The sequence below is a fragment of the Athene cunicularia genome (assembly GCF_003259725.1).
Source record: "Athene cunicularia isolate RWA chromosome 3 unlocalized genomic scaffold, athCun1 chr3_part1, whole genome shotgun sequence".
In the NCBI taxonomy this organism is placed as follows: domain Eukaryota; kingdom Metazoa; phylum Chordata; class Aves; order Strigiformes; family Strigidae; genus Athene; species Athene cunicularia.
Genome location: NW_020799097.1, coordinates 54,617,155 through 54,642,818, shown reverse-complemented (window position 1 = coordinate 54,642,818; position 25,664 = coordinate 54,617,155). Strand labels below are relative to the sequence as shown.

At 39.5% G+C, this 25,664-nt stretch overlaps 1 protein-coding gene across 3 annotated transcripts in view; it reads left to right on the top strand.

Annotated features, from left to right (window-relative positions):
- CEP85L (centrosomal protein 85 like) overlaps window positions 1-25,664 on the top strand; it is a 153,014-nt gene that overhangs the window by 114,554 nt on the left and 12,796 nt on the right. For all 3 annotated transcript variants that reach the window (XM_026845652.1, XM_026845654.1, XM_026845651.1), the window contains exons 4-6: window positions 6,552-6,673; window positions 19,455-19,572; window positions 21,620-21,796. In XM_026845652.1, the coding sequence (XP_026701453.1) occupies window positions 6,552-6,673; window positions 19,455-19,572; window positions 21,620-21,796 (417 nt within the window). The remainder of the gene's footprint in view (window positions 1-6,551; window positions 6,674-19,454; window positions 19,573-21,619; window positions 21,797-25,664) is intronic.

The following is a 25,664-nucleotide window of genomic DNA, read 5'->3' as shown; positions in this document are numbered from 1 at the left end:
TGGTTGTGTGTTCATACTAATCCAGCACAGAGCTGTGCCACTGCAAAATGTGTTGCCTCGAATGCTGCTTTTCCACTTAACATTGTGTGCCAGCGCTAGATTTCACGTGGCATTTTACAGTGAATCTGATAGGAGCCTGACCCAGATATAAATAACCTTCAGGTGTATGGGATGGAGAGGGAGCATAGGACTAAGGTTGTCAGGAGAGACCTGAAAGGTATGAATGTTTGAAGTGGTGAGAAGGGGCAAGAGAACAGCTCCCCCTTCCCTTTGATGGCAGTGCAAATTTATGACCATGCGATTGCTATCAAAACCCAGTAACACTGCCATCAGTAGCAAATCTCTGCTTTTTTTTTTATTTTTATTTTTCCCTTTCATGGTGAATAGCATACCTGACCTTAGCATTTGTTTTCTCCCATCTCTCTTAGTATCCCAGCAACCATGTACTTGCTGTGCTTTTCTCTTAATTAATTTGTAAGCTACTGTGGTAAGGGATCATGTCTTCCTCTCTTGCTTGTGGTTCTCAAACCTGACCTTGATAAAGTTCGGAAGCCTCAGCTGCAGTATAAACAATGCTGGGGAAGAAGTAAATGTACAAATAACAGTAACTTGTATGACAGTCAGATTCCTCCCTGGCTTATTTGGGTCAAGTCCATGAGGTCTCTAATAATGTGTGTGTAATGCCTTGTGTGCAATGGGGATTTCATTTGTGAAGGAGGCTTCAACAGTCTTGGAAGAAGGGTAATGGCTAGAGGGAGTGCTGCTTTTAGGAGGTATTTTAATGCTGTTCCTGTTTATTCTTTCCCTTTTTGAAAGCTTTCCACTTTCTAAAAGACACAATGATAGTGATGTTGTCTGTAGATAGTCATCATTAGCATTTTAATTTTTTATTGGAAAAGTCTTAAAAAGTCATACAACAGATGCAATAACGCAGCTCGATCTAACCGAGGAGAGTCGTGGTGGCACCCCCTTTGCAGAACAGAACAACTCGATGCAATTTTAAACACTTAAATTTGTTAGAGAAGGATCAGGTTAGTGCACTTGCACAGGACTTCATGTTCTTCCTTCATAAAGCCCTGTACGATACTGCAATGCCAAACTGAGTGGGTCTGATCCTACAATGGCAAAAAACCCACATGAAAATGGAGAACAGTGGGGATGTGGGGTGGGAATTATCCTTTTTTGTTGTTGTATTGTTTCGCTAATTTTGAGACTCCAAATTAGGAGCACTAATTTAGACTACCTCAAACTGGGATAACAATTAGTGCATCTGTCATGCTGGCTGCCTATTCTGCAGAAATCCTTTGTGTACCATCTTTGTAGTTTAAATGTGGCTATATATTTTTAAGGTTGGAGCCTAACTCTGATTCTCCTCTTGGCATAGGGTAGTCAGTTCTGTTCTTAATCACACATACTTGGTCCCAGCATAATTTAACCCTAACACCAAGAAGTCCTGATGTGTCATCAAGTAAGGACTGGCTTGCCCTTTAGTTCCTAAACTTTATTCAGTGTCAATCTTAATCTGAATCTTTCAGTTGCTTGTGAGATTCTTTTGCTACTTTTCTCCTTCTTTTTAGTTTGTTTGGGTTTAGTTTTGGTTGTTGGCTTTACTTTGGTTTTTGTTTTTTTCTCCTGATACTCTTTTACTCTTATAATTCTTGTATCTCAGTTTTCATTCCATCAACCTTGGTTTGTATGGACTGTCAGCCTAGCAAACAAATACTTGGTGTCTGATTTCATGTCTCTTCAGCCTTTGTGGTATTTAGATCTTTACTCATAAATCACTCTTTCTAAGCTTTTTAATCATTAGAGTTGCTCTTCTCTGAACATGTTCTACTAGTTCAGTGACTTTCTGGTAGTACAGTGCCCAGAACCGAACATGTTCTTCCAGCGGGGTTTATGCCAGCGCTCTTTAAAGTCACTGTCTTATTCGTTCCCTCACTCCCTTTCTTTATGACCTGACAGGTCATATGTAGGCAATCCACACTTGCATTAAGCTGGTTTTCAGGCAGGTTAAATTGTGAACTCCTGTCAAGCCTATTCTTCCTGTTAGTTGTGGTCTCTCTTATACAGACAAGCAAACCTGCAAAGTAATTAATATAAAGTGTGTGTTTGGGAATTTTTTCCAAGCTGTATTGATGATTTTTATTTTTTTTATTTTTTTTTTTTGGTAACATTTTTTTTTTTTTCCGTGCTGGGTTTCACCACTTGCTCTTGGCAATACTCACTTCTATATGCTATGTATGTATTTCTCAGTACCTCACAATTTGATGATGTTTCAGTTTTGACTTTAGTTATGTCATCCTCCTCATTAAAAATTCCCCAAAGAATACCATGTGTACCGTGGCTGGAATCAGGGTACAAAGGCATAATTAGGTGTTCTCTTCCCTGGAGATCTTCTGCTGGAGATCTGTAAAAGTATAGCAAAATGTGATACAGCGTAGGTGTTGCTGCCAAGAATTGTGGTGATTATATCCTGCTGAGCAGAAACACTGTCTTCCCTAAATGGCAAAGGTGGAGAAGAGTGGAGCAATAAGTGGGTGGTAGTGAAATACAGACACCACAAGCCAGGATTTCTTGAATTAGTCCATAGCCTTATTTTTACCTATCTGGGAATCTGTTACAGTGCTTCTTCTGTGGATGTTCTTTCTAGTACATTTCAGCAAGGCACAGCCTCTTTCTATAGAAATGATTTCTTGCCTTAGTTTTAAAGTGATATAAAATTAGGCCCTGATTTCATGGTTGCAGCCTTTTCTCTCTTTTTCTTCGTGCGAGCCACCAGCTTTGTGTTTTTCTGGCAAGAAGATGGATGATCCTCCGAGATTGTCTGAATTAAGGGAGCCGTTGTGACCTGAAACACTCAGCCTAATGTTATGAAGAAATCTGGGTGCGGAGAAAGGGATGGATAAATCCTTCTTTCCTTACCCAGGGTGGGGAGCCGTTGCAGAGCTCATCAGTGACCGTTGCTCTGCCCTGACAGATCTAATCCTTTTCCCCTCATAGGGGAGCAAAGAGCAAGAGCCATCTCTAAGATAATAATGCATTTCGGGTTGCTGCTGCCACATCCACCTCTTCTTTCTTCCCCATCGATCAGAGAGGTGGCAGGGCAAGTGCCTTGTCCCTGAGGCACAGCCCGTGGGGACACTCGTATTTGTTTCCTCCACTGTCAGTCGAGCAGAGGGAACCGTTTGTGCTCCTGCTGACATTGGTTGCACGGATTCTTTGTCTTGGATTAGCTCTGGATGCAAGGAATTCTCTTTCTCCTGTATAATGAATGCCTGCAAAATGCAGCTAGACAAGAACGATATCTACAGAGGGAGGTTCATGATAGCACAGGCAGTGCAAACAGTTGGCCAAAAGGGATCATTCACTTGGCTAGCAGAGTGCCAAAAGTTATGCTGTTAGTAATGGACTGTGAAAACTTTAGAGCTGTAGTATAGACAGTGCTAAATTATTTAAACTGCAACTTCCAGGAAAACAAAACAAAACAAAACAAAAAAACAACAACAACAAAAAAAAACCCACAAAAAAACAAACCCACAAACCAAAACACACCCCACACACACACTTTAAAACCCATTGCTTTTTTTAAGATTAGCTCTCATTTTGTCATTTTTGGACTTCATCTTTACTTTGCAATACAGCATGTTACATGGAATGCTGTGCTCCTCTGTGCTGAGACACTGAACTGCTTCATGCAGAAACTGTGACCGTGGTTGGAGAAGATAATTTTAATTAGCACAATTAAAAAACCTAACCATTATTGGCCCAAGTTATCCAAATGTTGTTACCTGCTAGTCCAGAGAAAAATTATTTTCCCACTGTTAAGAAACATGATGGAATCAGTCAGCAATGTGTGTTCCCAGCGATAAATATTTGCATATAGGCTAGTACAGCAAAGATTTTATTTTTTTTTTCCCAGAAGCTATCTGTGCCTCAGCAGTGTCTTGAAGGCTTGCCAGGTCATGAAAGTCAAGGCCAGGCCCTTGTCAAAAAACAAGCTCTTCAGGACCTTTGGATGCCACTGTGCGAAGGGTACTGTTTTAACTGAACAGATGTCCTCAGTCCAAAGCTGATACTCTTGGAAGAGGTGCCAGGCAACAAAAATAGTTGTATTTTTTAGGGCAGATGGAAAAGAATACTGTCTGTTTCAAGCTGGTATTTTATTTTGTAGTTGGGGAGAATTCAAGTTGGGGACTTGGAGTTGTGGATGCCTTTCTGTATATGAGTCCTAAAAGCGTATCTTGCTCTCACTGTTTGGTTTGATGTTCTTAGGAGACAAAATACTCGAATCTAAGTGGACCACCTGTGTGTTACCACACCATTCAAAGCACTTCAGAAGCTGTTTGGAGTAGTCAACACCATGTGCTCATAAATGAGTGAAGTGTCTTGTTATTCTGGGAAGGGCTAAGAAGTATTTTTAGCATATTCTTTTTTATTTTTTTTAAATTGGCTGAAACATGATATCAGAAACAGAAATATTTTTTTGTTATTTGTTCAGAGTGCCAGATTGAAGAATTGAAGCCCACAGCTATGATACAAAATATGTTATTTGGTTGTGTGTGTGTGTGTGTGTGTGTGTGTGTGTGTGTGTGTGCGTGCGTCTCGGTCAGTCAGCTGAAGAGGCCTTATGTATTAGATTTAGAAAAAAAAACCCAACCATGCTATCATTAGCATCTAGTTGACAAAATATTACTCTGTTCTTAACTTTGCAGAGCTTATTGCATTGCTTTCCAGCAGCCTTAATATTTAATTGACATCTTGTATAATCACTTACTGTACCGAAGTTGAAGGGTTTCTTACTAATTTTAGTGCAAACTATTACGTTTACAAAGGTGCTAGATCGAAGTAAGGGACTTGCTTTGAAGAATTTTGCTGGTTTTCACCGCTGATGACTTCCAAAACGTTTTCAGATAAGATGGGTTCACATTTAAATAGTTGTTTTCAATCTCTTCATTTTTATAGCTCAGTCTTAAAGGCAGAGTTCACCTTGCTCAATTAATAGGTTGATTTGGCTTTATAAAGACTTGTGTTTCCTGTTTATCATGTCAAACCCTTGTGGGTTGTTTCTTTTGGGTAGAGATGGAATTTCTGGCTCTGAAAAGTAAGGACCTAATCCCAGCTGCATTAAGGACTGCTTCTTTCTCTCTCTCTTTTTTTTTTTTTTTCCTGTAACATAATGGTATTGAGGTGGATATAGAAAAGCATTCTTTAGCACTATAATGGGAGAAGCAAAGGAAAAAATTTCATGACACAGAATACAGTGATAGTTCCTGATGTTGTCACTTTATACTGTATGACATGGCATGTGTGACTAAGAGAGATTTTCACTGAAATAGTTTTGTGCTAGTGCTTGTTAATTCAGCCAGTCATGTGGATAACTGTAATACAGAACAATATGTGACAATCCTAAAGTATTCTGTAAGCACCAAAGATGACTTTGAAGTTATCTGGTCTGGATTGAGCGATCCAGGCAAAATTAATTTTAGATTCATTGATCCTTAAAGATGCTGCACACATATTAGAGGAAGAGTCATGACTTGATATCTTTTCTAAGTTTTATTAGACTGCTGCCCAAACCAAAAAAGAAAACAAAAACCAACAAACAAAAAACCCGCCAAGGTGATATCATCAATTTAGTATGTTTTAATGCTAATATTGATCATTGTGCATGAAAAATGAAGCAAGACAACTGTTAAATTGATTGCAAATGTTAACAAATGGATGGTAGATCTTAATCCAAGCAGCACTTAGCTTTGCCATTCCTTCCCTCCCAGTAGAGTGCAGTGAAATCTTTAACTTAAGGAGCATAGGTTTAATGGACTGACTTACTAGAAATTGCAGATGTGACAAATTTTATTCCCACAAAACTTTCAAACATAGAATATGCTTCAGTAAGCAGTTGTATGAGGCACTTCTTTTAGGTGCAACAATTCAGAGAATTTTCAAATGTTTTCTGTGGTTTTTATTGCATGTGGGATGTAATAATGAGTGAGCATGATAAGATATAGAATAAAATAAGATAGTTTAAGAAATACTAACCATAGTCATAAATCAGTGAACAATTTCAAGAGAAAATTTTATTTTAATATTATTTCACATTTTACTATTCCTCAAAAAGCACTGTTTATCCAGTCAGTACGACCTTTTCGATAAAGATATAATACTGTCAGGGAACACAGTCTAAAGGTCTAAAGCTATCAAGCCAACTCATTTGTAGTGATACAAGAATTGCAGCAGGATTTGAACATTTGTGGTGTTGTCTCAATTATATATTTAAATTCTAAATGAGTTTTTAATTTCAAACTGCTTTTGGAGCTATGAATTCTTTAGTAGAGAAATGATAAAATAAGCTTTAAATCGGTGACACTGAGCTGAAGTTTATTTCAAGAAATTTGTATATAAATCCAGTTGTTTTATATAAAGCAAATCTGCATTAAACTGAAAAACAACTGTTAGATTTCTGAAACGACAAACTGCTTTGTAAATGCGCTAATATCTGTTATATTATTTATTATTTTGGAAGCTAATTCTACAGTTGTTTTATGCAGGTTCCAACTGGAACATCCCGTCAAAGTTATCCAGCTGCCACCTATCAGGACTTCAGCAACTGGGAATCTTTAATGAAAATTAAAGAGGGGCTGCTAAGACAGAAAGAGATTGTGATCGATCGGTGAGTAACCTGCTCCTGCTGCATTGATTAGATCAGATGATGTAAAAGCTATGATGTAGAAACTGACTTTCAGGAGAGCTGCTTACTCAGTAAAGTTGTTAGGTTCCAGTCCAGCAAATATTTATACACAAATATGTGGGAGCTTATCCTTGATAGGAGAGAAGACTGGCTGCTGGCTGAAAGCCTTTTACAGAGTTGGAAATTTACTTACGAGTTTAATGCCTCTGCTATGTAAAAGGGAAAGCCAACAACCAGTTCTGCTGTCAGCTTCTCTGTCTTAGCTTCTTACCAGTCTGGGGGTTTGTATCTGCTTGTACAGGTCTTAGAAGTGACTTGGAAGATGAAAACTGATAAACTGTATTGCACTGATTTTTGTTTCCATGACAAGTACAGAAGTGAAGTAATATTCAAAGCCAGTTGATAAAGCTTTGAGAAATTGGCCTTTATAGTAACATTCAGTGGTTAAATCCTATTCAAATGCTCGTACAAATTATTCTGATGATAAAATAGTAAATCTAGGATCTATATGTCAGTAAATAACATCCCTTCTTATTAAAATCGCTACCAATCTGAAATGGGCATTGGCAGCAGCTCACTGCTGTTATGTTTCTAATCTGTCTGAGGTAATTTCTGGAGTTCTTGATGTTTGGATAAAATGAAGCCTTAATGAGGAAAATGTGCTTTTAATAAAGGGCTTCAGCTTAATGAAGCTTACACTAAATTAGCAGATGTCATCAGGAGCTTCAGTTTGGATGTAGGACATTTAAGAAGGGCATTTTTATATTTTGACATAATTATCATTTGGCTTAGACTGTGTTTTAATAATAAACTCTTGGCTTGTGATTGAAAGAGGAGTGGTTGTTCTGATCTTGAAATAGTTGTGCCCTCTTAGTCATAGGTTGCTCCACAGCCTGAGGAGAACTGTATAAAGCAGGTGTGTGTTGATCACAGGAATGTCAGGCGGCCATTATAAATGTTTTTGTATTTCATCTAACAGTTCCTCTCTTTTAATGGGTGGAGATAGACAACTTGGGCGTAATTTACTTTGGGACCAGGAGAATTATGCTTGTGTGAGATCTGTTCCTTCCTCTATTGCAATAGAGCAAGGAATTGCAGTGGTTTAAGGTGTTTCTGCCCCCTAGTAATCTGGCCAGTACCTCTGCTGGAATTGTAGTGATGAAGGGTGGCATCAGCTTCCCCAGTTTGATGTGGCATGTTAGTATGTGTTTGCATACCTTTGCAGCTGAAGATGTTAGATGAAGTTATGAAGTACAGATGCTGAGGCACCGGCACACCGTCTCTCTGCCAGCTCTCCTCCAGAGGTGGTGATGTCCCAAGGGAGAAGCAGTTAGAATGGAAACATCCTTAATTGTTGCTTAGATCTGCTCTGTCAGAGCCTTTTGACCAGCTGCTTAAAGGCTGTCTAAATTACAGTGGGTTTTTTTCAGGCTTGCTATAATGCTGTAATGCTGTATAACCTGCAGCCTGCCTCTCAGGGCCCAAGCTGTCAGCATCATTTCTAAGTATGTTGCCCGTGACAGCTGGGGGCAGTCTTTGGTGCTTCTGCCTGAGAACAGCATCCTGTGCACTTTGCGTGAAGGCTTGTTATGCAATGGCAAGTTAAAAGGCAGTTCATGTTGTTCTTCTCACACTGGGAATGTGTTTACAGTCAATGGTGAAGTTTCTGAAGTGACAGCTTGTAACAGTTGCCTGCTAATGTTACTTGATACAGTCCGTGTTGAGGAAGAAAAGCTGTTTCTTGATACCCAGTGGCAGTGTGCTGGTTCTTTTTTTATACAAGTTATACTTTCATGTGACTTATCAATAATGACTACAGTTTTTGCTAGATTTCTGACCAGAAGTCAGTTGAGATGATTTATTTTAGTTCAGCTGAAAAGGCAACATATTCTGGAAGCTATTGAAGCGAAACAAAGACCATTTAGTGATGTTACAGTCATTTCCTTTAAGTAGACTCTTTGTGTTACAGTTAAGCATGTTGTAAATTATAATAATACAGTGTAATAATGCATCACAGAAAAGGCTCTTTTTTGAATATTGAACCTCCATTTGGACAAAATACTTGCCTTAAAAATATTTTTAAATGAAATAGAATTATTTAAAATAGTTTGTATATTTAAAATTAATTCAAAGTGATGTTGCATATTTAGAAATATTTTACAACAGAGGTTTTTTTTTCCTTTTTTAAGAAGAGGTGTTTTCTATGACAAAATAGTTTTATTTCACCCATGGAGAAAATGGTACATAGCTGCCGTTCAAAATTCTAGAAACAGAGCTCCATTATAAAGCACCAGTGTTATATTTCTTATTAGATGGGGCATTAATAAGACTCAAGTGTGAATAATACCTTTCTTCAAGGCACTAAGGAAAAATTTGATATTATCCATATTTAGCACATGAGGACACAAGGCCTTGCACTGAGTCAAGGTGATGTTTGAGAGTAAACCTAAGTCTTCCAGTTCCTGGTCTTCCTGAGTTTACTTTAAACTTCTTTTCAGAATTTTAATTTATTTGGGAATAGTGACCTAAAATAAAAATACAAAGTTTGCTAAAGTGTGGTTAATTAGGATTCATGACGGTGGTAGTTAAATTACAGCATTTATGCTTTCAGGAAGTGGAGGAGGAATTCTTCTGTTGACTGAGATTTGGTAGTAGGTTTTTGCTGAGAAGGCCCTTTGTAGCTGTAGTTCTCAGAGTTTTAAAAGGTGTAGTCTCCTTAAGTCATGTCTCATGCTGAATTTACAAACTGGTAACTGGAGGATGCTAGTAAGATTTAGTTTAATTCTGGGGGGACAGAAGCTTGTGAGGAATTAATTAACTTCCTGCTGTCTGGAAGCCAGAGGAGCGGGATAGATGGAGCAGGATAGCAGCTGACATGGTGTTCCACACCCAGCTGTTTGCTGCTGACAGGTACAAGGAACAGCTGGATGAAAAGCAGCACACCAGGAACATCCTTCTTGCCCTGTCACCAGCCTCCCTTTCAACCACAGGGTCATTACCCAGTATTTGTAAGATTAAACCCTTTTCTGTTGAGAATTGCACTGGGGCACCACTAATCCAGGAGGTGGGGAAGATTAACATCACTTGCACTGCACGCCTTGTTCTGCATAGTGGTGCTTAAATCTGTTGATAAATAGGAAATGGAGGCTGTGTACAGGGCACTATCCTTAAGCTGTTCTACCTTTATCTTGTTAAAAAAAGGGAGGAGGAGCAGAAGGAAACAGAAACCTGCTCCTTGCTTCCCTTCTTTCCTCAATGATAAAAAGGCAGCAAAAATCCAGCCCTTCTGGATTATATTATTAAATTTCCTTGTTTGGCATCGGAAATCTAACAGTTTGGAATAGCTGCAAGCAAGTTTCAAAAAGTCCTTAAAAATGATTCAAGGTATAATTCTTGCAGTGTAAATCATCATACTTGGATACTTTGGTGTGTCACTGGAAATTCAAAGCCATGAATAAAATTTTTAAAAACCAAAAAAACCCACTTGCATCTGAATGCAACAAGTAGTTTGATTTTTATTCTGTACACTGTCTTGAACCGCATATTTATCAATAGGTTAAGTAAAATTGATTTATGTAGTCTGTTTGGCATAACAAATACATATTTTTAAGTATAAATGTATACATCAGCATATATGGGTGGGTTTAGAAGCAGTTTTGGTTTATTTTTTAAAACTACTCTAGCAATCACTGCCAATTTGATGAATTAGAGCCTGAAAGTGTTTTTTAAGTCTGCTCTTAAAAAAATGAGATGAATGACATACTTTTGGGAAGAGAAAATGTGCCATGGGGAGGGGAGCCTGGTGGGTGTATGTGCACACAGAATTACAGTGGCACTTCCTAAAGGTATGTGCTGTATTTTCTCCACATAAGAGCTGTTGGTACAGGCTATGAATAAGGACTTAAGGATTTTGTCCGTAAGAGGAAGTATGCTGCTGTAACACTTATTACTAGAATGTCTGTCACCTACTGTACAAAATAATTGGATTATATCATTGCCTTACTTCTCTGGTGGTTTAGTATGTAACACTACATTATATTTAGCACCAGAGGGAGCCAACCGTGTTTGTATTGGTTTAGAAAATGACAGCATCACATACCAATTCTTTGTGTTGCTCCTCTGCTCAGTACATTCATAACACTGAAATTGCAGTGTTTGGTACAATTATGAATGTCTCTTGAGACTGGCCAGCCACTGTAGAGATCTCTACTGTGGTTCTGGCACTGTTTGTTTGGGAGGGACTGCATGTAAGGGGTATGTGAATAAATGCCAAATATCTGAACATATGACATAAGCTGCTGACAATAACACTGTGAATGCAGTGTTCTCTTTCCAGACAGCTTAAGGGCATTTGAATAGCTTGTAAAGGAAAGGTGGATGTAGAAGTATAATTTTAGTGAATAGCTGTCATTCCTCAGGGCAGTGTAACACTTACATTCTTAAAATAGTTGCTAAATCATCAGTTTTCCATCCATAGCTGAATTATGCTTAGATGTTTTCACTGGGACAAGAGAATTATAGATTTTGTTTGCCTTATGTCAAACTGTCCAGGCATCAGTATTTGACATCAAACTGTAGGTGTTCTGATAGTGTTCATGTTACTGGTAGTATAAAGCTGTAATTCTCTTAATTTGGGATGGTCTGTTAAGATCTGCAGTATTAGTATATTCACTTGAGTGATATTTTGATGTTATTTTTGAGGAAACTTTGAATCTTGATGCCACCCAAGGTCTGAACACATGCATATGTAACTGGGAGCAGGGAATAGGGCTGTGAGGAACCTCCTCAGAGTGTCTCACTGTGTAAAATAGCCTTTGCTTGCAATAATAGCTTGAAAAACATGCATTTACCTTTTTCTGATATCACTAATCACCCAAGTAACCTGTGGTTGAGACTTTTATATCTTGGGCTGGTAAACTTTCAGGAAGATTTTGTTACAGAGTAATTATTCTACCAGTTTTAAAAGTTCACCTTTTCAGAGATGAATACTAATAATATCGATGAAATGGGATTTGTTAACATTAGTTTTTATGTAATAAACTAAATCTTGGCAGTAATGAGAGGACATAGGGCTAGAAAGGACCTGTGTAACCTTTCTGCTGGGCCCTAGGGAGGACAAGCTGTAGTGGTGGCACTCCTGAAATGTTTGAAGACCTATATCTTGACTTCTAGTGTGGAACTTAGATTTATGCTAATATAAGTCTCTTAAAAGTTGAGGGGAGAAAGTACTCCTCTGGCAGACGTGGGTTTCTAAAGACTCTTTCATGTTAGACTAAATGGAGGGATAAGATGGATTTATGGAGAACATATAAGTTGGTCCCAGGTTAAAGAAAATGTGGTTTATTTCCAGATGAATGCATATATGAATGTCTGTGTAAGCATGTGTCCACAGTTTGCTTATCCTGTGTGAACATGAGAAAGTGATGTAAATGTCAGTTATGTCATACTAGTGTGTGAGACATGGAGCAGCAATTCATATGTTAAGCAGTTTATTTACTATTAATACTGGTCTCTGAAGACAGTCCAGGTTTGTGCATGTTGAGCTGAGTGATGTTCTCTGCTATCCATGTCCTTTGTACTGACTTGAATTTTCAAAGGGGATTGTTTGAGCTAAAGGACAGAACTACAAATGAATTATAATTGACATCTGCCTCCCCACAGCTGATATTTCACTCTTATGGCTATAACTTTCTTTTTGCTCATTTAAATGAATACAGTTAGCATCAAGATAGCACCAGTAGTTTTCCTCTGGATTCTAGCCAGCTTCGTAACAAAAGTCACAGTCATCCAGGATGGGAGGAGGTTGGCTGCCATTTCATGGGACATAGTATGTTGCTTTCCCCATGTCTATCTGCAGAGAATAGTGGCACAGGGAATGTGCACCACCAGAAGCAAGTTCTTACTGTCTGTGGGCAGAGAGACTGCAAATTTAGCAGACCTGTAACTGATTACCCTTTTTTGGTAACTCCCTAGCCCACCTTCAAGTGTTTTCTTAGTCTGACCTTTAAATACAAATGTGCTGCTGAGGTGATGCTCTTATCACTGAGGCCAGTATTTGGCCTGCCTTTCTCCCTTCACTGATGTGCAGAAGAGCACTTACTCTTTATGGCCCAGCAGTGCTGGGGAGGCACACAGCAGAGGTCCCTCTTCCAGCTGCAGCAGCTTGACTGGGCAGTACCTGCGGTGTGCATGGAGGGGAAGGGGAGCTGCAGCAGTGCTGCCTGGGCTCTTGCCTCTTCTCCTTATCAGCTGTCCCTAGTTAGTCCATCACTTTCAGCATCATCCCAGGGCCCTAGCTCCAGGGACTGGCCCTGCAGTCTTGCTCAGGCTCAACATTGTTCATATTACCGTAAGACTGTCCCTGTTTTTTACCCCACAGCTCCTTCAACACCAGTAACATCTCACTCTGCTCTCTCCCTTGCAACCCCACGAGAGCCAGGGGTTACAATCCAGTGAGGTGCTGAGAGCTGATGTGCAAGACACAGGAGGGATGCTGGTAGCTTCTCCTCAAACAGACAGGGCAGCAAAGTGTTAGTGCATTTTCTTCTTGTCATCTGCATGTACCAGCTGAAAGTGAGCTGCTTTACAGACCTGGCTTTAGGCAAGCTAGAAACAGTTACTTGATGGTTGGGCATACTGATGGTCACTACAAGAGAAAAGCATAGCTGGTCTGTTGTTTTGCTGTTTGCAAGGGCTTAAAAAGAGTGGGTTTTTTCCTTACGTGTGTAGTTGGTTGAAAGTATTCTGCAATTTACTTTCGTCTCCCATCCCCTTAGCAGTAAGAAGATAGACATTTCAGCCGGATTTAGTGAACTGTCCTTCTTACACACCTGATGCTCAAAATTTATTTTTTCTTCAAACATAGTGGCTTTCAGGATCAAGGGCTTTTTTTTTTTTTTTTGCTTCTACGTCAAAGGACATTGTCAGAGACCTGTCAGAACCATGCTAACATATATCATTTCATTGGTTTCAGTCTTTTGAGTGTGGGCTTTTAGCTTCCTGATGATTGACATACTTCAGTTTGATTTAAATTGTTGGGCTTAACACAGATGTTACTGTGTGGGAATGAAAATATCTGTGGCAGGCAGGAAGTCAGATTAGGATAACTATTCTCCTTAAATGCCATAAAAATAATTACACAGAATCAACATCTTCAGTAGCCTAGTCTCTAGTGCCAGTGGTTTGTGTAGGGGTAATAGTTGGTAATTCTGGGAAAGGTGAGAGAATGGCATGATCTACCATGAGTTTTTAAACTTTTCCTTTCTTACAAAGTATCATTGATATGCAGTAGTGAAACCATGAATGAAGCCTTGAAATCTTGTTTACAAAAATAAAGAATGCTCGAGGAAATAGAATAAAATGGAACGAAGAATGTGTGCATTTTACAAGACCTGGAAGTAAGCCTAAGTCATTACTTTGTGAAAATATTAGGGTTTTCTGTAAATAATCTAGCTAGCATGTAAATAACTAACATTTGGGAATTGGGACAAAAGAACTGGTTGCAGGAGACTGTAGAGCACATAGCTACAACTTGAATCATATATGTTGGCTAACCTGTCACTTCAGCTGGATTCCCTCAGAAAGGATGTACCTGGGAGCAGCACAGGGAGGATTTGATCTCAGGATATTTATAAATTATGGCTGGATGTTCTGAAAATGGGGTGAAAAGGCATAGTCCAGGATATCAGCAACATTTTTAGAAAAAAAAAAAAAAAAAAAAAAAAAAAAAAAAAGATAATAAGGAAAATATAACAAGCAGGTTGCTTCTGAGAAAAACAGCCTTAAAATTATTGTGTGTGAAGAAAAATACAAGATAGTGTCTTTAGTGCAGAACTCTTCTGTGAGTAACTGCAATGATCTTCTGTGTACAAATCTTCTGCTAGTTCAAAAGGAGTTTAAATTCTCTTTTTGTCTGTTTGCTTCTGCACCACCACCTCCCATTCCTGGAGACAATATTACACCTTGAGGGACAGCTGAAAAGATTTGTGCCAGAAGTGTTTGTGAAAATAATGTTGTTAGTGTCATGTTTATATTAATTGATTGGATAGAAGAGTTAAAGTTTATAAATCTTATAATGACATTTTCTTCTAAAACATCAGCTTAAATAAGGAACTCTTCTAAATGTCCCTCTGAAAAGGATGTTTTTCTTTCCCACCTTTTGTGGCTCTTTTTGTAAAACAAACAAGTTCCACTCAACAACAAACAAGGTTTTCTCCCCTCTGAGTCCCTTTGGTTAGTTAATGACTTTAGAGCAGGGTATCACCTCCTTTTCTCTTCTCTTTAAGTCTGAGTGTAAGAGGAAGAGATGTGTCAGGACAGACACTTGAAATGGAATAGAGTATTTTCTCTTTGAACAGAGATGCTGAATGAAACCATATGAGAAATCCTGTGACATTTACATAATCTGCCAGTAACTCTTACTTTGCCATCAACATAGAACTGTAACACTCACTCATTGAAGGAAAAAAAAAAAAAAAAAAAAAAAAAAAAAAGGAATTTGTGAAGGAGAGCTGTTTCCATGGTACCTAGGTACAGTATTTTCACTGAACCTGGTTGTGTGAGCTGTGGTCTGATTTCTGTAACGGCAAGTCTGAAAGGTGGGCTCCTGTCAGATTCCCCCATGCCTTGAGCTCAGGCCACAACCTGTACCCACTTGTATGCAGATGGCTTCTGGAATCACAAAACCTTGAGAGGCTTGATGACTGGAGACTTAAGTCCTGTGTAAGACTGAGTGATAGGAAATTCCTGTGTTGAAAGTTACAGGAGGAGTAGGTCAGAGTGATACAGTGCAGCTGTGTAACTCCAATGTCTATGGAAAAGGAAAAAAAAAAAAAAAAAAAAGTTGTATTTTTAAACAACTTGAACCCCTGGGAGATTTGGTGGTGTTAGTAGCTCCTCAGAGAAAGGGAAGAGTGGAGGAGAGTTTGCCAGCATTGGTCACAACAGAGAATTTTGATCTGCTCTAGTCTGGCCCTCTGCAAACACAGATGATGTGCACAAGGTTATAAACATTATATGTATAAACATACAAGCTGAGAGTAGCATTGCTGTGTAGAAGGCAAAAATCCCTCAGTTTCAGGATTATTTATATCTGGTTTTGGCCTACCCAGAGTGTCAGTTGCCATGTATCTGAGCAGAAACTTGAAAGAACTTAACTGCTGAAGGTTGATGGGCGGCTTTTTTTTAAAAAAAAAAAAAAAGTGCTGGGATGATTTATCAGTAATAGGGAAGCTTCTGGGGACAGTGTTCCTGCTGTAATACGTGAGCTGTGTTTGTGAGAGCATTTGAACTTTTTACACTCCCTTTAAATAAGGCTCACAGCCTGTGGTTATGCAGTGGATTAATAGTAACAGCTGTGGGCTAACAGAGGATTAAAACTGTCTTAGTGTATGAGAACATCAGTGATAAAATGCATTTGGTATGAAGTCTCCAAAGACTTACAGGATTGTAAATAGTAAATATGTTCCTATGGTGTTTATCTTTTATTTTGTTTGTGACTGCTGAGCTGTTTTCTGAATTTTTGTTTCTGGGTGCCATGAGGTTAATGATATTTTCAGAGATGTGTATGCAAAGAAGTTGTGTGGGATGTACACAGCCTTAAAACATCTCTACGGTGTGTTTTGTTTGCAAGGTTTTGTAACGGTGGAGAATTTCATGCTTTGCAGAGTGAAAAGAAGCAAGCTCGTTACACTCTGTGCTAGTGTGGCTCTATTTCATCATGGATTAATTTGTCTCACCTTTTTTCCTACAGGGATTTGGTAGGGTAGGGAAAGGATTATGAAAGGAAATATGGTAATGTAGTTCAAACTACATTGGAAGTTCAAAAGTATTTTAAAACATTTATTCCAGGCTGTAGTGTTTAGTTTAGGCTATTGAAATCCTGTGTGTGAAGGGAAGTACTGCTAAGATCCAATCAGCCACAAACAGAAAATCATGTAGTGCCTTCCAGGGATAGATGACAAACTGATAAATAATGTTAAAACACATGGGGCAAAGATATTTTAATAGATCTGTTGAGTAAGTAATAAGGTGATAATGAAAAATTACTTCTGTTCATAGATTAGGACAACACATGCTAAATAATTCTGGTATCTGTGACCAAGCATGCACAGAAGCCATCAAGGCTTTATATTTTCTCATATGATTATACAAGCTCTTGGGCTCATATAAGGTCTCTTACAAGTTAAGAGCATGTTCTTTTACCTGATCTTCAAAACTGCTTCTCTCAAAATAAGTTTCAAGCTTTTTGTTTGTAATGTTGTCATACAGATGCCAGCCAGAACTATACAAAGTCTTTCAGTGTTACATACACCCTTTATATTTGTACAGGCTTGTTATATCTAGATAGTGGACCAGAAGAGGGAAGCCTCAAAATCACCTGTGTTGATACAGAATATTTTAAGACTTGCTATGGAGTCACATAAATATATTCAGTTGCTTTGTTTTGACGAACTTGTATTGAATGAAGTGTTATAAGGTATATACTACCAAATTACAACTTGTTTATACTGTTTTTTCATTCATTGATGTTCTTTATAAACCTGTTGTAGGCATGCATCATGTCTGCTGCAACATGTACAGATTAAAAATTTAACTTCAATATATTCACTATTTTGAAATACTACATTCCTCTTGTAAACCAAGTAACCAAGTAATTGGGATACAGTTGGTTGATGGCTAGATAGAAGAATGTATGTGGCTAAAATATTCCCTTTAATAGGGATTTTGCCCCTTATATTTCCTCTTAAAAACTGCAGTTGGCATCTTTTCCACTAATACATCTTGTGTCCCACACAACATCCTTGTCTCTAAATTGGGGAGACATATATTAGATGGATGGATGGATGGATGGATGGATGGATGGATGGACCTCTGAATGGATGAAGAATTGGCTGGATGGTCACACTCAAAGACTTGCAGTCAATGGTTCAGTGTCCAAGTGGAGACCAGGCGAGTGGCGTTCCTCAGGGGTCGGTGTTGGGACAGGCACTGTTTAACATCTTTGTTGAAGACAGGGACAGTGGACTGAGTACACCCCCAGCAAGTTTCCTAATGACACAAAACTGTGTGGTGTGGTTGACATGCTGGAGGGAAGGGAAATGCCATCCAGAGGGACCTGGACAGGCTGGAGAGGTGGGCCTGTGCAAACCTCATGAAGTTCAAGGCCAAGTGCAAGGTTCTGCACATGGGTCAGGGCAATCCTAAGCACAAATACAGGCTGGGCAGTGAGTGAATTGAGAACAGCCCTGGGGGGAAGGACTTGGGGGTGTTAGTGGATGGAAAACTGACTGTGAGCCAGCAATTTGCACTCGCAGCCCAGAAAGCCAACTGTGTCCTGGGCTGCATCAAGAGAAGTGTGGCCAGCAGGTCGAGGGAGGGGATTCTCCTGCTCTCTACTCTGCTCTTGTGAGACTCCACCTGCAGTGCTGTGTTCATCTCTGGGACCCCCAGTGTAAGAAGGACCTGCTCGAGTGGGTCCAGAGGAGGCCACGAAGATGATCAGGGGGCTGGAGCCCCTCCCTTATGAGGCCAGGCTGAGAGAGTTGGGGTGGTTCAGCCTGGAGAAGAGAAGACTTTGGGTAGATGAGACCTTGTAGTGACCTTCCAGTACTTAAAGGGAGCCTACAGGAAAGATGGGGAGGGAATCTATCAGGGAATGTAGGGATAGGACAAGGGGGATAACAGTTTTAAACTGACAGGGGCTAGATTTAGATTAGGTGTAAGGAAGAAATTCCTTATAGGGTGGTAAGACACTGGAACAGGTTCCTGGGAGAGGTTCCTGGCAGTGTTCAAGGCCAGGTTGGATGGGGCTTTGAGCAGCCTGGTCTAATGGAAGGTGTTCCTGCCCATGGCAGGGGGTTGGAACTAGATGGTCTTTAAGGTACCTTCCAACCCAAAGCATTCTATGATGATAGATTGTATAATACATATTGTGTGTATTCATGATAATGTTTCAGAGATGCTCTTCCGAAACACAGCCCTTCCAAAATTTAAAAAAAGCAAACCAATTTTGATCTTTTTCTGCACTTTTAGAGGATTTGCTTTTCCATTTGTGTGCATGGGCAGGTCTTCTCTCTTGAAGTTAGCCTGTATTTACTTTTTATCTCCTGTTAAGATGGGGTTTAGTCATGTCAGTTCAGCATCATCATTTCCAGAAAAGCCAATCATACTGCGTTCTTAGAAGTAAAACTTTGAGAAAAAATTTCATGCTTGCATGCAAATATGTCCTAGCATAAAAAAGAAGGAAAAAGAAAAATTAAAGGAGTGGACAAAATTGGTTTAAGTTTGGGAAGTCAGCTCTGGCAAAGAGAGAGGGGTGGAGCAGAAGTCCAAGTCAAATGAAGGTGTGAGTTTTGTTTTTACTCATTCTCTATGCTTTTTCCTGCTTATGCTTCTGGCCCTAGGGAGGCTTCTGTTGTTGTTTGCTCCTCAACCCCCACAAAATTTATAGAGCTTTCAAATCATATTTCTACAAGATTTGCTTATTATTGCTAGTTGAGCACAAAACCTTTGGGGTATGCTTAAGTGAAAGTTACATGGCAACTGTTGTTTTTATAGCTTATATCCTGATGAGATTTCAGTTATAGTGGTAATCTAGACTAGTTGCAGTCTGGCTGCGGTGGGGAAGAAGCTCACAGCTAGTGTATATCCAGGGTAGTTGAGTAGCATTGTTACAGTATTCTTCAGTATGAGTCTTAAGATCTATGGTTTTTTAATCTCTGTTTCATTCCTTTGCTTTTCAAATAAAATCTGTGTATTACAGGCAAAAGCAGCAAATTAACAATTTACATCAGAAGATAAGGGAGAATGAATTACGAGCTCAACATGCAAGACTGAGCCATCTTGTGAACTGTGAAGAACCTTACGTGACTAATTTACAGGTAGGATGGATATTTTTCTTTCAGCAAAGCTTTCCATTGCCCAGTAACTTACACATGAAAGCATGTTCACAATTTACTGCAGGCCAAAATGTAGAGCTTTTGTGATTATTAATGGTTGTGTAATTGTATAGCCATAAATTATATAGAGGAGATTACCCTGTAAGTGTCATAGTTTACCTTACATTTGCAGAAATCTAAGTTACATTAACATTTTGTACATAGTTGTTTTGAAATGTGATAAGAATGAGAGATTGGGACACTGTAAGAATAAGGGTTTAGCAGCATGCACATAGCACAGTTATACAGGGAGATATTAAGAGATAAATAATTTGATAAGAGAGTACCTGAAAATAACTGATGGAAGGTTTTCTGAAGAAGACAAGGAGATGCTGCCCAAAGGAGTGGTTAGATTGTATCGATAGAGTAGATGGAAGACATGTGAGAAGGCAAACAGACTAGTGGAATACCTGTGCCCAGAATACATAAAAAGATTATGGATTAGTATTCCTAAGAAACACTTAGTCTGAAACGGAATGTGTGGTGGTATTTTGGGCATATTTGTCCTAATTTTTATCTAACTAGCACAAATACTTGAAAGTGTGAGGATGAGGTGGCATAGGCTGACCACAAAACACAGATCAGTTTGAGGACTGTGTGTGCTGCAATAGGGTAGCAGTCAAATTCCTTCTCCAGAGCTCAGCGTATCTAAAAGGCAATGCAGGAAGAGAAGGTTAAAGGCAGATATGCAGAGAAATAGCTGTTCTGTCCCCCTTTTATTACCTTATCTTTTCCTGTCACAAGCACTGCATCAGGATCTCAGCTGATACTTCAGCATGACATTAATTATGTCCTTGGAATAACACAGCTGTGCATCAGGTGAGAACCTGGTTTGTGTGAGACAGGAGAGAAATTCACATGGAGTCTCAGTGTGAAGTTAGATATTCAGGAACTTTTTCAGACACCTAGGAATGTGGCTTTTGATGCTTTCAGGAGATTTTTATAAAGTACTTTAAAATTCTGTATAGATGAAGATTTTTTTTGGGGGAAAAAATATTGCAAAAACTGAAATTTTAGTGCATGTATCTTAGTGTAGCATAGTGCAGTTCAAATAAAGCAGCAGATGCATTCATCTTTCAAAATTTAAAGAGTTAAAGTTTATAATGTATTAGGATTTTTGCATGATTTGTGTGCCTTCTATAAGATTAACTTACAAATGCAAATCTTCTTTAGTGGAGGTTTTAATCTCTTTTAATGCTCTGCTGAAGGAATTTTACTAGTTAAAAATACTGTCTGTATAATTCCTTTAAAGTTACTAGTTCATGTTATTAAAAGAATCTTGAAACTGAAAACCTGATGGGATGCATCTCCTTTTTCATCCCACATGCAGTTGATTTCCATTTTGTACTTGTCTGTCTGTGGACAGTGGAGGTAGAAGAGGAATATTGAACGGCATGAAATGGGAAGGGAAGAGGGTTTTGGTATACAGGACAGAATGTAGGAGGCCAGAATGTAGGAGGCCTGCCTTCTGATTGTAGCTGCAGTCTCAGGCTTGTCCCTGCACCATTGGGTAGCTCAAGTGTGATAGCTCTAAGGTCAGACTAGTACTAATGTTCCGCTTTAGAAGGATCTTGAGATTGGAGCATCTTTTACTTCAGTATATTTGTAGCCATCTTATAGAGTGTTTTTCTTCCTAGGCAATGGTATATTAAAGCGGTGACAGTGATTTGTTTTGAAAACACTTTTTGTTTGGATTTTCTGGAGTTTCTTTGCAAGAAAAGTCACACCCCTTCCATAAATCTGAAGGGGAAAGTGGCCCCACAGTGTTCATTTGCATGTGTTGTGAATGTAAAGCTGTCCAGCGTCTTCATCTTTTTCTTCCAGATTCACAAAATGCAAGCTGTTACCACATACTTTAATGTTTGAAAAATCGAACCCCACCCTTCCTGACAGTGGAAAAAAAATGCACGACTGTTTTCTGCTGTTCTGCTCAAGTATACAGTGATATGTGTCCATTCATTTCTATGATTATTTTATTTCTTTTTGTAAGCAACCACAGTATGAGAGCACACCACTCCAACCTCATGTTTCAGAAAGATCAACATCCCACCTTGAGGAGCTTGAGCGAAAGGTTGCAGCAGCTGAGAATAAAGAATTACAACTCAGTGAATTTGTAAAACAAATTTCAAACAAATCTAGTGAGGAGAAAAAGAAGATGGAGGAGAAAGTAAGTGTCTTTTGTGTTCCAAGTTTCTTTTTGACATTGTTATAGCAATGTATGTTTTGTTTTCAAGAAAGCAACTTAGTATGTGGATTGCAAAGCTATTTTCAAAAGGTGGCTAAATTGTCTGTGATAGAAAAATGGGTAGTTAGTGATTGTAGGTGTTGGCAATGGATAAATCTGAACTTGTAGTGAATGCATCCTAAAACGTAATACTAGATGAAATAACAAACAAAATGATGGTTTTAATCAGGTTATCAGTTAAACTTGCTTTGAAGGAAAGCTGCCCAGCTCTAAGAATTTATGTAGCGTGAAGTGTTTATTACAGTAAATAAAGTATCATTTAAAAACATAAAGTGTGAAAATGAAATCCCGATTTTTGTCATGGCTCGTAAATGCAGGCCTCATGCCTTGAGAGGTACTTACAAGCCTGTATGTGCCTATTCAGCAGCAGCAATTGTCTTGTAGATTTGCTAGGATATGCAGAGTAGACTTTATTCTGAGACAAGGAAGGGGCTTAGATGACTGTGTTCTTGGAACTGTCTTGACAAAGGATTTCTTTGGAGGCTGAAGCAGTACCCAGGGGTAGTTTGAATGTCTTGACAGCCTTCCTTTATTGCAAGCAGAAATGTGCCATTGACCAAGTGGTTCCTAATTAATGCTTTAGGGATACATTGTTACTGTTATCTTCCTCTTTGATTACTAGGCTTTACTACTGGGCTTAGATTTATATTAATGCAGGTTCAAGGATTAGGAGCAGTATGATACAGTGAAGTGTTAGGTGAGAAGATGAAGAAGAAACCAGAATTCATCTCAGATTCTGCCTTACCATTTCATATGAACCATACAGTATGCTTTTCACTAAGGGTAATGTTCAGGAAGGGCAGAATTAACCTGCTGCTGCTGCTTCCTCCTGTCTCAGTTTTTACTGCTTGTGTTCCTCACTGTGTAGGAACTGCTGCTGTAGGTGGTGGCAGTGGTGAGGACCTGTGCAGCAGTGCTTGTGTCAGCAGAATGGTCTGTAACTAGGAGCCTGATTGACCCCTTAACACCCATCCATTCTGTGTGTTCAACAAAAGGCTCTCAAGGAGAGAAAGGGTAGGGAGGGAGAGTGTGTGTTTCTGTAATAAAATTAGTGCCGTTCTGTTTGAGGGAAGACTGTGGAGGGAGAATGGAGTTGTGCTGTGTTCCTGCAGGGATACGACAGTCTGGGAACCCAAGCAGTAGGCTGCATGCTGAGCCTGGGGACATCTCTGCAGTTCCTCTGCTGTGCTCACAGGGAGATCAGCCCAGAGCCTAAAGGTGTGGTTTCCTGGGTCAGTGACTGATGTTAGGGGACAAAAATACAATTTCTGTACTGATCAAAGGGATTGTTGCCAATAGGTGTGCCAGGGTTATTTCTGAGCAAACGCCTGCCTCTTTGGAGTGAGTGTTTTTTCAGCCCAAAGCCAGATTTGGTGAGGGAGTGGGAAAAATGCTCTTAACATTCAGGTGAGCTTTGCTTGTAAGTCTATGCTAAAAGAACATGAAGAAGTTTAGATTAAGGTTGCTGGCATACATTTCTACTTCTGTCTGCAACAAAGCAGACGTCCATCAGAAAATCACGGGAGGAATGGTTAAATATTTGCACTGGAAACGAAGTGTCTGAAGGGGAGTGTGATTGAATCTGCAGAGCCACAAGCAGCCTGGAAGGGACAAAGGACAGTCAGCTCCTGCTGCAGGAGCAAGGGAACATCTAGAAGAGCTCTAGGAGCCAAGTACACGATCAACAAAAGGAGCTGATTCCTCATGCCGGTTCTCTATAGCAAACCTGTAGATCGTTTCTCTGAAAGCTGTTGTGGATGCTAAGAGTATATAGGTGGACTCAAGGGAAAATGGGTGAGCTGACGGAAGTGCTGTCTTGTTATAAATGCACAGAAATAACTGCTTCAGGAGAGCCCCTAAGATGAAAGCAGCTGCAAGCTATAAAAGTGTGCTTTCCTTTTTTTTTTCCCTACTGTAGACATTTGCTTATGTCTGGTGTGGGTGATGAGATGTTGGGAGTAGAAGTCCTCTTGTTCTGAAGTACTTTGTGCCTTCTGGCATTAGGGTGAATGTATGTGATGTTTTCCTTTTGAGAAACTGCAGGGCCAGCAGAGAACAAAGGTGTTCTTCGTTTGCTGCTGGCATCATAACTGTCTTTGCCCCATGCAGACATACCAAGCAAGGGGATATTTGTACCACCTTCTGTATAATCCTGGTGCCTGAAGAGAAGGGATTTTTTCCCTTAGGCTCCATGTGTAGAGTATAGGACTGAGATGAAGACTAAGGTGGTTGGGAGCTCTTTATCTGGCACTGAAACTTAAGAAGGCTGAAGGAGCTTCACTGTTATGGATGGCTGGTAGTCATGGTAGCTCCTCATAGCTTCCTAGCTGAGAGAGCCTGCTAAGGTAGATACTGCAGTACTCTCCATCAGTGTCGACGTTATGAATGCCTACATTCTTCCTTTTCCTTATGCCAGGCATGAATGTGCCTCTTGGCATCTGCAGATGTTGCAGCCCTTAATTTAGTTCTGAGGCATTTCATCTGGAAATTGGGCTGCTGGGCTGGAAATGCTTTGGTTCAGACACCCATACCCTGCTGGCTGCTCCTTCTCCCTCTGCTATGGATAACTCTGAAGGACTCTTGTAAGATACTGCTGATAGCTTGTAGTAGTGGTGTCCCCTATGATTTTGTGGCTTAGCTTTTAATATTTAATTGCCAAGAGATGAGAGCTTTCCTTTTTTACCTGTCCCAATGAAGTCATCAGCAGTGTGTCTATGAAGGAGGAAATGGGGGGGGGGAACCCCAAACCCAACCAGAATTCAAAGCTTGTTTCCCCTCAGCAGAGTCAGCAAGAGTGAATGAAAAAAAAAACCCACATTTTTTTTCATCTCACCAACAGAAAGTAGGAGGAGTTCTCAGGGTGATGCTGGGGATTTAGAGAGGGCAGGAGAAATCCCAAGACAAACACAGTAGCTATTAGAAAGAGAGAGGTTGCAGGAGGGGAAATTCCCTATGGTGTACACGCAGGATAAGAAGATTTGGAAATCATGTAATCTTTGTTGCACAAGTACTGGAGTATTCTGACTGGTCGACTTGTCTTTGAGAAACAAGGGAAGGGATTCACTTAGATAGTTAACCTTCAGACTCCTGGAAGTTCTTACTGTGTAACACTGGCTTACATGTGCATCTTTATGTCACTGCCTTTAAGGCTTGGGTTGTGGGGGGGAGTATGTGGTTCTGAATCACATAAAAAGTGGCAAAAGATCATGGCAGAGTTGCAACTTTGCCTTACTGAATGTGGGGTTTACTTGGGCTTTATCTAATCAGAAAGATTTTAAAGCAGCCTGAAAGCTTTGTTCAGTTTTGAGGTCTTGACAAAATAAAAGATATAAAGATTTCTGATCTTGTGGCAATCCTGAGTTTTGTGGCCCATACAGAAAATAAAAACTTTCAAGATATCATTGACTTAAACTTTTCAGGAGGCTCTGTTACTCAGCTCTGACATTGGCAGTGTCATACATTTATTTCTCAGTGAGATGGATGTCTGTAGCATGGAAATAAAAGTACATTTAGCATTTACTCTAGTGACAAGTATTTGTTATCTGTGAATTACTACACCTTAGTTCAAGCAATAGAGATATGTTTTTCATTAAATTGGCCTATGACTGGAAAATACTCTTCTTGCTGCCTTCATGCTTTTTTTGACCTAGGTAATAAAGCAAAGTATGTGCCAGGAATGCAAGCAAAGATAACACAATATCAAAAACCTATTTCAGGCTGATGGGCAATTAAGATGCCTTTAGAAAAGGTGTTTAGGAAAGCCACTATTCTGTTTTGATGTCCTCTGATG